The 13,960-nt window shown below is 46.3% G+C and overlaps 1 protein-coding gene across 1 annotated transcript; it reads right to left on the bottom strand.

The window, feature by feature from the left end:
- Positions 1-2,800: 2,800 nt before the first annotated feature.
- LOC120690352 (hydroxyproline O-galactosyltransferase GALT5-like) lies at positions 2,801-10,459 on the bottom strand. Its single transcript, XM_039972981.1, has 7 exons — positions 9,735-10,459; positions 5,092-5,324; positions 4,648-4,932; positions 4,431-4,559; positions 4,155-4,328; positions 3,643-3,750; positions 2,801-3,345 (listed from the first exon to the last, which is right to left on the bottom strand). Exons 1-7 carry the CDS (start codon positions 10,390-10,392, stop codon positions 3,136-3,138), a joined length of 1,797 nt encoding a protein of 598 aa, XP_039828915.1. The 5' UTR covers positions 10,393-10,459; the 3' UTR covers positions 2,801-3,135.
- Between the last annotated feature and the right edge of the window lie 3,501 nt (positions 10,460-13,960).

The raw sequence follows: 13,960 nt of genomic DNA, 5'->3' as shown, positions 1-13,960 counted from the left end.
CTGTCACATCGAATCTTCGAACACATGTATGGAGCATTAAATGCAGTTGAAAAAACTAATTAATTACACAGTTCAACTGTAAATGATAAGATGAATCTTTTAAGGCTAATTAGTCTATGATTGGACATTAATTGTCAAATAACAACAAAAATGCTATGGTACCCAAATCCGAAAAATTTCACAAATTAAATACAGCCTAATTTTATTGATGCGTTGTCCTACCCCACAAGGATTCTTAAAAGCATGTGCATTTGAGGCTCCCAATTCACGGCACATTACCAATTAAAGTTACCTTGGATTGTTGGTTAGCCCGTGTTCAGTTCCAAAATTCAAAATTCCAAAAAAAAAAATTTAGCACATGCATGGAGACTTAAATCTAGACGAAATAAAAAACGCATTGCGACTGCTGTCTGTAAATGGCGAGACGAATCTAATGAACATAATTAGACTGTAATCAGACGCTAAATTGCTACAGTAATGCTACAGTAAACAATCTCTAATGACGGATTAATTAGGCTCATTAGATTCGTCTCGCGATTTACAGACGAGTTCTGTAATTATTTTTATGATTAGTCTATGTTTAGTACTTCAAATGTAGAAAGATGACTTTTCAAAATTTTTACAACGCGCAACCAAACAGGGCCTTAGTGTCGCTAGGGGTGCTAATGGGTAATCATTAGGTGCCCATCCAACCTTCTCTAGTTCAAAATTTTGTACTAATTCTCCAAAACTATATCTCAATTTAGAAAACTAGTATAAAATTTTGAACTAAAGAGGATTGGAGGTGTACCTAAGAGTCACCCATTTGCAGCCTAGATGTCTCCGTGTTGGTCCTCAGGTTCCTAAGATTTGCCTATATGGATTTGCAGATATAGCGTGACGGGATCGTGCAACCTCGTCGTCAAGAGTTGAAAATAGTAAGCTGCAAGTTTTGGACAGAAAAAATGGATGAAAAAAAAAGGAATGCGTTGCTCAGCTAACCCGTGACGATGTCAAAGTAAATCTTTGTTTTTTTTATTTTTTTATTATGATTCGACCTAGTGTTTTCTTCTTGAAAAAGGCAACCAACGGGAATTTTGCCGGACATACAAAGAAACATGCAAATATAAAAACAAGCAGGGGAAAAATAGAAAAATGTCTTGTTGCAGCAAACGTACTTGCATCGATCAGGTAAAAGGAACCGAGGCGTAAAGACAAACGTCGTACCAATGTCCGATATTTGCGTCCATGATTAAAGACGGAAGCAGCAGTAAATGGTTCGAGTACAAGAGCGAGCAATACCCTCCGCCGCACTGCAAACCAGTGCCAGTAATTAAAGCCTTAAAGGGCGTACTACATGTCAGGATCTGAGCCCCTCATACATAAATTATCAGATAAAACTAGTTCGGAAAAAATAAAGAAAGAAAAGTACATTTCATGTTTAGTTTAGAGGTGTTTCAAAAGCTGGATGGTTACTTTTCTTTCTTTGTTATTAAGGAAGACACCGCTCTGTGTTCACCTCCTGGAAACTGATGTACATTTCGTCCATGCCATATAGATCTATGACGAGATCAAGATCTACATGCCATGTGACAGAGCATGTTCAATAGCAACAGTTTGAGTTACATGTAACATAGCATGTCCAAACATGCCATCTGAGATGGATAACAATGCAGATGCCCCATGCATGCCCGCATCTCAATAAAGCAAGCGCCCAATTACTTGCGAACGAGAAGCCTAACCACGCGTCGTCTAACCCAAGTCACCCAAAGGATTTTAACTCCCTAGTCCTGAACAGTGAGCACGTACTCAGTAGGAGGAGGGCACGGCCGCTACAGTTAAGGATGGAAATGGGTCGGGTCGACCCATTGGGTAGTTAACCCGACCAACAAAAAAAGAGTCAATGGGTTATAGGGTCTGACCCTAAATTTCAAAATGGGTCAATAGGGCCGAAATCTATTGACCCAATGGGTATTATGAGTCGACCCACTTATCATATTAATAATTTTTTTATTTGATTTATTGGTTTTCTTCATTCTTTTGAACAAATACAACTGGTCATAAGTTGTTAGAATTTATATACTTAAAAATATAGTGAGAAATATCACACGTTAGAAGTGAAAATAGATAAAATTAAAATCATGGATCGCTAGTAAATATATTTAATTTGATGCATTGCTAACAATCTTAATATATTATTATGATATATTTTAATCTTGAATCTTATCTTGTCTAAAAGTGTTGATAGTATTTATGGTTTAAAATTATAGAAAAATATTTGGATCGACCCATAATATCTAATGGGCCATCAAGGTCATAATATCTAGGAGAAATGAGTCGACTCATGACCCCTAGAATTGGCCTCGAGGCCACGGGGCCGGGTCCAAGGCCAGGGCCGGGTCGGCCCATTCCCATCTTGAGCTACAGTGGAGGGATAGGAAGCCACAGCGCCACTCGGCCAGGAACACAGACGCGGACAGGACGTCGAGCCAGCCAGACAGGTGCGCATGTTAGTAGGGTCGGCCCGTCGGCACGGCCGGGCCGGACAAGCCACAGCCCACAGCAGCAGCCGCGCTCTCCTTTTGTCACGGCACGTCGCTGACAAAAGAAAAAAAAAACTCACTGCACATTCCACTGCGCTTATGTAACAGTAGTGATGGCGTGATCTTGCAGAGTGCAGACATTCCGATCTGGGAAGAGTATTATTCTCTCATACTAAATCAGCACCAGCCACATGCTACCAACAAGTCAGCAGTACTGTTTTTTCATAATAAAGCAGCACCAGCTATCAACCACAGCCAAACGAACACAAAGATGCGCCTGGTGCCGAAAAACAATTCGGCTAGGCATTCTTTTGGACCAGCATAGTACGGTCAGTATCTAGGAGCAGCACACTGTGGCATGTATAATTTATGTACCAAGAGAGATTGTTGTACCATATATAATATGGTTGTGCTGATGTTACAGATATGACGTGTAAACTTAAACTATCCTTTCACCCGATGTATTCTGCGGTCGTCACTGCTTCCGATCAGTGGGAAAAACGGGGCTATATATGTACCCTCCAATGATGTACAAGCGTTACCTGTGGTTTGCTACCTATCCCAGGGAAGTTCATGCCGAGGTGAGCTTTCAGCGGGCAAAGGTTTCTTCGTGTCACCTTGCGTTGCAGCACTGCGGCCTCCCTTGCCGCAGCTTCTCCCAGAGGCACACCATCTGCGGCGGCGACTGGTAGTGTGCGGTCAGGTAGTCATCGGTGCAGCCGGACTGGCACAACCTGGGGCTGTGGACGTACGCCACGGCGTTCCCGGAGCTGTTGAACCGCCCAACCCACATACCCATGCTCACATCCTCCATCTTGAACAGCTGGACGAAACGCAATGGCAATGCAATCATTTGTTAAGCGCCCGTGCACACTGCATTGCGTGGTGCTGGGCACGGCCTTTTAGCTTTTGGTAAAAATTTTCAGAGTCAGGCATGATTGGGTTCCTGTCTTTTCTGTTCCCAACAAGAGTGGCATCATCCAAGGGAACGAGAGTTAAAGCAGGTGGTTACTGAGTGCTGGAGTGGGACCTATTCGGTTTGCACCTGCTGCACAATCTCTTCTACTGTTTGATGCGAAATGGTCATGAAATGGAGATAGTAAGTGGAGACAGAGCTTACATTTAGTCTTCCCTTCTCCATTTCAGATGCGACGAAGTTTGCAATGTCAGAAGAAACAATGTAGCCTGCACCATCAGCGTAGGGCGGGTACTCTTCTATGGGCCACTCCTGAGATTTGAGAGAAGAATATTACAAAAGAGTTAAACTGATACAGAGCTAACTCAATTATGCTTGCACTAGTGACAAGACAATTACACAAAACAACAATGCATTCATGTGGACAACTGCAGATCCTGCGATACCCATGAAATGATATCCAGCTACATGCCAAGTAAAATGTGTCTCAAACCATTTGTTTCAAATTCAGAACTGTAGTACTGCCAGAATGATAGCTCTTGTTTGCATTTGATTTCCCATAACAGACTTTGATCTGTTTGCAAGAGGTATATTCGCTAGTTATAGTATCTTAAGCCAAAGAAGTGGAGGAATAATTAGTCTGTATAGCATAAAGAAACTTTGCTTATAACATTTTCAAGAAAGGTGAAAAAATACAGAATGGTTCACCACTTCACCTCGTATGAGACAGCCCATTTTCCCTCTCGCAGTGGCCGGTGGAAGTAATTCATGTTCCCCAAATAAAAGCTTTTGCCGTCTGAGATTTTCTTGACTTCAGCCATTACTGAATCAAGTCTAACAAAGGTATCATCATCACACTTCATAACATACTTCACTGGAACAACACGAGCCTTCAAACAATAAGGTAAAATGCAACTCAGAGAGTGCAATGTATAGTTTTATTTCAAATATCTGAATTAGTTTTATTTCATATCCACCCTAGCGCTACATACCGCATAGTCGCAAATGGCAATAGTCTTCAGAACAACCAGATCATAACTATCCACAAAAGGCACAATGACAATGTCCCCGAAGAAATCTGCCTCTCTCAGCAAATCTTCATTCACTTCCCTTCTGCCATTCTGCCCTACAAGATGTTTATGTTATTTATGCTTGTATGAACAAGACAAAAGAGGGGGCAAGATAAAGGTTTCAAGGTGTTAAAATTACCACTGCAACAAAAAACCGAGCCACTGCGCTGGAGGAATTTCGTACTGAAGACATCCAAGATCTCCTTGCAGCCATGCGTTCAGTGAAATGACTCCCCGCTGAAAGAATGCCTATGAATAGCTCTACATTCTCTTCAGCAAGAGGAGGGGCTTTTAGTTCTGTTAGCAACTCCAGATTTCTTTGGACAATGCTAGGGTGAGCTGTTGGTAATGAACCAGCTACTACTGATTGAACGTCAATGTCTCCAATCACAGACAAGATAGTGGCATCCTCAAGAACAAAGCCCTTGAAAGAAGAAAGTATTGCACTAACACATCAGAACACCTTGCCGCAACTAAATCAAGTAAAATGCATGATGATGCACACATCCTAATGCACCATTCATAGAACTAGGAAAGACAGCTAATTTATCGTAGCAAAGTTTTAAGAGGAAGCACAACTTACAACACGGTAAGGAAAAGAAGTGACATGCTTCCCGTCAACATGAAAATGGTAGCCTTCCAAACCAGTACTCAGTGTTAGAACAAACAATTCATCCTCCATGAATGGATATGGCCAATGTATCCAATTTCTGCTCCTCTGTCCAGCGATACGGTTCTGCAACCACAATCTCTTCAACTCCTCTGATGTGTCCCCAATGTTTCCAGACCATTTCTCACATTTCACCAATCCATCAACTGCACCACAGGTTAACAATATAAGAGATCTGAAAACAATAGCCAGCCAAAATTTTTCATGATGTCAATGATTATCATCCAAACAATTTATATAACCATCGTATTATCAGACAGGCATCCTGTTGGATCAGGTAAATACATTTTATATGGAGATGTTGGGCATGGACAGAATTGTGTAGAAAAAGGGCTGCATCTTATAAAATATCAAAACGGGTGCCATGTACAGCAACATTTTTGTACATTGTAAAAAAAACTGAACAAACCTAGGAGGATCTAGGTGGTTTATATTAAGAGGAAAATAAGCAATTTGCCTTAACGAGGACTCAACAGTTAAACTTTGGTGGTCTAGGTATAAAGACTAGGCTCAGCTTCCTTTGTACAATGTATAAAAACTATGGAAGACCAAAGGTATCCCCTTTTCAAAGAAAAGAAAAGAAAAGGTATCCACTGCTGTTCTAGCTGTGTAGTTACTGATTGCACAATTGGGTGCCAAGCATACAAATGCTTGATGTGAGATTGAATTATACCATGATATTTTGCCAAGTGAAGAACACAAGCAATGAATGGACACACTAGATCAGAAAAGCATAAAATGTTACATTATCACTTTCATGAGAAGAAAGGAGAAGAAACAATCCATGAATTGCCTATACAAAATGTGCCAACTGCCCTGGTAAAAATGTTGACAGAGAACTCCAGGAAAATATAAGCTGCCCACATGGCTTGGCTATTCTAGAGGAGGCAAGTCCCGATTATCAAAGCATCAATGATAGCGCTAGGGATAGATGGTAGGGTAGCAGGGTAACAAACCCTAGTTCGCCATCCCTTGGAGGCTCTGAACTCTTTGAGGTTTATTATCTGCTTAATTGTCCAATGTGCCGGCTCCTCCTTTATATAGAGCCGGCCCTAACAAACCAACTAACACACCTTAATAATCTGAATTACAGCAAATAAAACATAAATTATCCTAGCCACTAGTAGAGGCCGCCTTCTTGTTACGATGCTGGAACTTGTGACCGAATAATCGGTCCACAACACTTCCCTCCCCGTAAGAAAACAGCTTGTCCTCAAGCTTCCTCAAGCTAGAAATCAGGGAACGACTCCTTGAACTGTTCTAGCGGCTCCCATGTGGCGTCAGCATTGGACTGCCCTTGCCATTGAACGAGGAGGTCCCACGAGGTGCTGGAGGGCCTCGCGCGAAGAACAGCAGCCGGTGCAGGAACAGCCCGGCCATGGACGATAGGAGGAAGAGGCACTGTCGTAGTTGCCGAATCTCCAGTGTACTTCTTGAGGAACACCACATGGAACACGTCATGCAGGCGGGACTTGGGCGGTACCTGCATGCGATAGGCCACCGAACCGATGCGCGCCAGGACTTGGAACGGCCCGTAGTAGCGCGGCGATAGCTTGGAGGAGGACCTGCCCTTGACTGATGCCGCCGCATGATGGTGGAGACGAAGCCAGACCCAGTCGCCCACCTCAAACTCCACGCGGCGATGGGTCTTGTCGTGATGCTCCTTCACGTAGTCCTGAGCTTGGAGAAGGCGCTCCCGAATGTCGGCCAAGAACGCGTCGCGTTCCAGGAGTTGGCAGTCCACAGCGACCACCCGTGCCACGCCAGGCTCGTATGATAGCAGGGTCGGCGGCGGCCGGCCGTAGACCACCTGGAATGGTGTCGTCTGGAGGGCGGACTGGTACGACGAATCGTAGCAGTATTCCGCCCATGGGAGCCAATGCAGCCAACTGCGAGGACGATCACCTGCGAGACAGCGGAGGTAGACGCCCAAAATACAATTAGTAACCTTCGATTGGCGGTCCGTCTGAGGCCGGAACGCCGAGCTGAGGCGGTGCTTGACGCCGGCGAGTGTGAAAAGCTCCGTCCAGAGCTTGTTGGTGAAGACCGAGTCCTGATCGTTCACAATAGAGCAAGGGAGACCGTGTAGCCGTACGATCTGGTCGAAGAAAATCCGCACGATGGACGTAGCAGTGTAGGGGTGTCCGACCGCGATGAAATGAGCGTATTTGGAAAAGCGGTCGACGACGGTGAGGACGACCGATTTCCTGCCAACGCGAGGGAAGCCCTCGACGAAGTCCATGGCGATGTCCGACCAGATCGAGCTCGGGACGTCGAGGGGTTGTAGAAGACCCGCTGGATGTAGATGTTCGGTCTTGTTGCGTTGGCAGACGTCGTAGCCCTTGACGTAGTCACGGACGAGGCGGCTCGCGTGCGGGTTGTAGAAGGAGGCGCAGAGTCGATGGAGCGTCTTTTGGGAGCCCTCATGGCCCACGCCGTGCGCTGTGGCGAGCAGCTGTGGCCACAACGACGACGCAGAGGGGACAAAGACGCGGCCGCGGTGCATGACGAAGCCGTCCACCACGGACCAAGCGGCGCCGGCCGTGCCTTCTGCGATCTCGCGCCGCTTGTCGATGATGTCCTGGAGCGTGTCCGCCTCCTTGCGGAAGTCGTCGAAGATGGCGAACTCCGGGGCGGACAGTGCTAGCGCCTAGGCACTGTCAGAGTCCTCGTCGCGGCGAGACAAGGTGCCTGCAGCCGCGTTCTGGCGACCAGGCCTGTAGATCACAGAGAAGGTGTAGCAAAAAAGCTTACTGACCCACGTGTGCTATGGAATAGTCGAGAGGCGCTTGTCGAGAAGATGCTTCAAGCTGCAGTGGTCGGTTCGGATGGTGAACGACCGCGTCCAGAGGTACGACCTCTAGTGACGGACGGCCTGGACGAGGCCGATAAGCTCCCGCTCGTAAGCGGCCAGCTTGGCGTGTTGTGGTGCCACGGTGCGGCTGAAGAAGGCGATAGGCCCTTGGCCCTGGTGGAGGACCGCTCCGAACCCGGATCCGGAGGCGTCGCAGTCAACGACGAACTCGCTGCTGAAGTCCGGAAGCTGCAGCACTGGTGCGGACGTCAGTGCGGCCTTTAGGGCGTCGAAGGCCGCCGTGGCGTCATCCGACCATCGGAACGCCTCCTTCTTGAGGAGGGCGGTCAGTGGCGCCGCGACGATCCCGTAGTTGTTGATGAAACGCCGGTAGTAGCCCGTGAGGCCGAGAAAGCCTCGTAGTGCCCTGATGGTCTTGGGGATCGGACACGCCTTGACAGCTTCAATCTTCGACTCGTCCATAGCCACGCCGGCGCCAGTGATCACGTGCCCGAGATAGGCTACGGAGCGCTGCGCGAAGAGGCACTTGGAGCGCTTGAGCACCAGGCTGTGTTCACGCAGAAACAGAGAAAACCGCGCGCATGTGCTGGAGGTGCTCGGCCCAGGTCTTGCTGTAGATCAAGATGTCGTCAAAGAAAACAAGAACACATCGGTGCAGGAAGGGGCGGAGGACCTCGTTCATGAGTGCTTGAAACGTAGATGGCGCGTTGGTGAGGCCGAACGGCATCACGAGAAACTCGTAATGGCCATGGTGGGTGCGGAACCCTAGTTCACCCTCCCTTGGAGGCTCTGAACTCTTTGAGGTTTATTATCTGCTTAATTGTCCAATGTGCCGGCTCCTCCTTTATATAGAGCCGGCCCTAACAAACCAACTAACACACCTTAATAATCTGAATTACAGCAAATAAAACATAAATTATCCTAGCCACTAGTAGAGGCCGCCTTCTTGTTACGACGCTGGAACTTGTGACCGAAGAATCGGTCCACAACATCAGGCATGTGAAGAGCACTTATTGTTGGCAAGAACCACAACAGTTGTACCAAAACAACTACACGTTCTTGGGCCAATTCAGTACGTCAATGCTCAAACAGTATGTGAAAGAAGATCAACTAACTTATCTTGTTTCACTCTTTGATGGTACCAGGGCTCATTATATCACTCCTCAAAAGAACAGTCATATTTATACTCTGAATCTCTCAATAATTTTCCAATTTCAAAATGACATGTCATTCCATCAATATAAGTAGCAAAGCTACCAGTAGCTTAACTAGCAGTCAGAATCGAGAAACATGGCCCGCTGTAGCAATTTTCCTTTTGAATAGTTACCTACGACCATTGATGCAATGCAATCACATTGCAAGCAAATAAACACATACTACGTAGGACAAAAGCTAGTATGATAATTAATGGAACATCAAAAAAGGCCCATAGGCGGAGCCTTTTGAGCACCAACTGTACGATCAAGGCCACAATCATATTAACACCTACTGTGAAGGCGCGATCCACGGCTCCCTTAATGCTAGCTAACATGCTAATTTACACGGTCGGGTACCAATACCATCACGTTTGTTTTACTAGAAGCTAGTCCGTCATGCATTTGGGCCACCACTAACACTAATCCTCCAGTTCATATAACAATATGTGCCAGTGTCACCGTGCAATCATAAACCAGACATCAACGGTTAAAAAGGTACTGGTACTAGCCCAGCAAGGAAGCAAGAGATGAGAGCACCGACGCACCGGTCTCCTCGTCCGGGCGCGACCGACGGCCCTCGCACCGGAGTGCGGGTCCCCATTGTCCGCGGAAGCGGGTGTTCTGCTCGATCACCGGCCGGCCGCTCCAGTCCCCGCGGAGCCGCGGGTTGAAGTGGAGGATCCTCGGGGCCACGTCCCCGTCCCCTTCCCCGCGCAGCTCCACCGCGAACCGCGCCACGTCCCCGCGGCGCCGCGGCGAGCCCACCACCGTCACGTGCGACCCCAGGGCCAGCCCGCAGGGCAGGGACAGGACGCCGCCGCCGCCGCCGCCGCCACCCGTGCCCCGGAGCCGCGCGCCCGACACCACGACAGAGGGCGGGCAGCGCGTCGCGCCGGCAGCGGCCGAGGGCGGCGGCGCGGGGGAGGAGAGGACGTCGCGGAGGAGGCGCCCGCCGGACCGGAACGCGCGCGCGGCATCCGCGTGGAGCGGCAGGGCGTCTCCTAGGCCGAGCGCGCGCGCTTCGAGGCTCGAGACGGCCAGCCGGTGCAGGTGGCGGGGCGACGAGGCCGGCCGCCGCGCCGTGATGGTGACGAGGAGGCGGTCGGGGGAGTGGAGGGAGAAGGTGGCGACGGACAGGAGCACAGCGAAGGGGAACAGCAGCAGCAGCGGGCGGAGGCCGCCGCCGCGGCGCGGCCGGCGCATGGGCGGCGCGGTTTTGGATTTTCCGGGAGGGTGGGGGAGGTGGCGAGGCCGGCGAGAGGGAGGGAAAAGCTGCGCGGCGTGCGTTCCGAGCCGCGTTTCGGAAATTTTGCGGGGGTTTAACAGGCTGCTTTTTTGCGTGCACGTCCTTTCGGAGTTGCTTTTTTGCTCTGGTGTAGTCTGGTCATCGCTGGAGGAGTGTACTCCTCGTCCACTCAGAATTCAGAAATCCTTTTTTTTCTTGTGCAGGAGTGTACTCAAAAAACGTTGGCATTCGTTTGGGGAGAAGGATGCGTACAAAAAATGCAGCGGTACAATAAATGAACGGTGATCAGGGAACGCTTAACTCAAATTCAAAGGTGGTATATCTTTTCATGGACAAGTAGAATGCAAATTGCAAAGCAGAAATCATAATCTAAGTTCTTCTGATATCCCATGTTTGTCATTATCTAAAACATCAGGACTGAACCTATTTAAAAACCGAAAACCCGCATCTTATAACTATAGGAATCTCTTATGATACCTCCTTGCAAAAGCAAATCCTTGGGAGCCAACTCTTGTTGCTTCTTAATTGTCCGTGGCATCAGGACAGCATGACGTAGGCAACTCTTGTTGCGTCTCAATTGTCTCAGTAGTATCATTGCTATATTAATTAATTCGGCGTCATATAAGATTTCTTGACGACGTGCCAAAAAGATTAAATAAGAGGAAGAATGATTTTACATCTTATATTCTTATGTTTGGCCACAAAATGTAACGCCTTAGGTCCAAATTCACACAATATATATTTGCCCATTGCCTTTGCCTGTAAATTTAATGAGAACTATATGAGGTGTTAGTCTTTGAGTATAACATCGTATTATACTTTATTGCTAAATTATTAGTTGTTTTGGATTTTTAGATACATGGATTTGGGAACGAAGAGACCACAAGGATTAGGCTATTAGTTAGAACTACTTACTGCGCGTTTAGTTCCAAAAAATTTGGGCAACATACAATACTAATTATGAGTATTAAATATAGACTAATTATAAAATTAATTACACGGATGGTCGGAAAATCGTGAGGTGAATCTATTAAGTCTAATTAATCCATCATTAGATATTGTTTACTATATCACAACATTGTCTAATCATTGCATATTAGGTTCATTAGATTTGTCTCACGATTTTGCTCGGGGGTTACGAAATGAGATTTGTCAATTATCCACATTTAATACTTCTAATTAGTGGTCAAACATTCAAAGTTACCGTAGTGCATGAAAAAATTTGGAAACTAAACAGGATCTTAAAGCTTTATATGAGGCTATGACAAATCTATATACAGCTTACCCAGTTGATAAATTTGGCATTTCATACATGGCAAGTAACTTGTTTGTGGCCTACTTCCTCTATTCTATTAAAAAAATAAGTGTTATTTTAGAAAATTTCAGACACATTATTCATCCTAAGAAACTGTTTTATTACCTCTAATTACTTATAGCAGTTGTGAATAAAGACCATGTTATTTTATTTAGTTTTCTGAATCCTCAACTAATGCATATGTATTGAAACGTTAAAAGTAACATCTACTAATGTATTTAAATGACTCTGTATGTTTTCTTTACAATATTTTCTTATTATTTGGTATTGTTTTAATGAAATGGATCTCGTTACAAAGTAAAACAATATTATTTTTGAATAAAATTTAAATACTAAAATAACACTTATTTTCGAAGAGGGATTATATATATTTTACTCCCCCGAAACAACAGCTTATGTTCAAATTTCTTTTACCTTCGACTCGACGCGTAGATCGTAGCAGTATAGCACCAAGTCATGCATCAATGCCGCTAACACGGCGCACGTACGCGCTCCGCGGACTTTGGGGGCGAGTCTATCTCCGCGCCGCCTGGAAGCTCAAATTTCGCAGCTCGAAGCAGACGTGGATCGGCGGGGCCGGCAGATGGCGACGGCCCCCGACGGACGCGTGTTACGGCGGCGGCGGCCTGTCGTGTACGACGCATGTCACGTCGCCGCTTCGAGGATTCGAGTCCTGCGCTAGCTAGGCGCTGCTGCGGACGGCGGCGCGTCGAGCTGGCCGTGCCGCCGTGTGCGTCTGCCTGATCCGATGAGGCGATGACACGAGTAGATCGAAGCTAGCGCAGCTCAAAGTCAAAGCGCCTGAACTCCGAAAGGACTCTTTCTCTTCTTCTTTAGAGGACGAATATAGGACTCTAGAGAAAGACTCTGAGGAAGAATATGATAGCCCAGAGAACGAATATAAGACCCGAGAGGGAGAGGGTGAATATGAAATCCTAGAAGACAAATATAGGGCTCTAGAGGAAGACTCAGAAGAAGAATATGGGAGGCAAGCGCCTGATCAATTTGATCAGGTCGTGTAGGAACAAGGTTCAAATCGTTCGTTCGTTAGGATACCTCAGCTGCATACATCACTGCACTTCCACTTGACACCTATTTAAATGGCTCGTCTCACCGCTACCTTATCCTATTTCCATACTTCTGTCGCTCCATCCCCGTATGGGTGAAGAACCCGTCGCTGTTGTTATTTGAACAAAAAGATCACAATAAACTTTTGGTAAAAGTTTTGTCTTGGTCGGAGTGGGGATATCATTTCTCTTCTGCATGTCTATGGAGTTTTGCAAAACCCAAACACCTCAGAGATAGATAGAGGTAGGAATTTGTCGAACGAACCACACTCCTTCGTAGACGTTAGGAGTCCATTGATGAAAAGGGGTCATTAGATCTGAATGCTACATGAAGAACATAAGCCTGATGACGGAACGCGGAGACCTAGGATGTAGAAGATCATAACATGAGCGATTCGGCAGATTTGGATTCATTTTCTATATATCCACTCATGTGGTACTTCATCATACGATTCATATAAGATCCATCTGTCTAGAGATCGTCATATACATCTAGAAAGCCGTATGCTTTGGAAGAAGCTTGTACAGTTTGGGAAGGGTTTTTTTGAGAAAAAAGAAGAATCTACTTCAACCGATATGCCCTTAGGCACGGCCATACATAACATAGAAATCACACATGGAAGGGGTGGGCAATTAGCTAGAGCAGCAGGTGCTATAGATCCTCTGTATGAATCGATATTATTCCAATTTCTTCCCGAAACTCCCAAGAAAAATCCCGAATTGGATCCAAAATTGACGGGTTAATGTGAGCTTATCCATGCGGTTAGGCACTCTTCAAATAGGAATCCATTTTCTAACTGCTCTTTGACCGATAGCTACATAAACACATATTACATCTTGCCCTTTTTGATTGAGAATTGTATATGTGGCTACTGCTATTTTGCCAGTCTATCTGTCCCCAATAATTAACTCTCGCTGGCCGTGCCCTATGGGGATCATTGAATCGATAGCAATAAGCCCTGTTTGAAGGGGATGAAAACTTCATTCTCGATTCTACGAGAATTTTTATGAAAGCATTTCATTTGCTTCTCTTCCATGGAAGTCAATTTTGGATCCAATTCGGGATTTTTCTTGGGAGTTTCGGGAAGAAATTGGAATAATATCGATTCATACAGAGGAAAAAGTTCTCTATTGATGCAAACG

This window comes from Panicum virgatum, chromosome 9N (genome assembly GCF_016808335.1).
Source record: "Panicum virgatum strain AP13 chromosome 9N, P.virgatum_v5, whole genome shotgun sequence".
In the NCBI taxonomy this organism is placed as follows: domain Eukaryota; kingdom Viridiplantae; phylum Streptophyta; class Magnoliopsida; order Poales; family Poaceae; genus Panicum; species Panicum virgatum.
The sequence above is the reverse complement of the archived record's forward strand: the minus strand, read 5'-3'. Positions and strand labels throughout refer to the sequence as shown.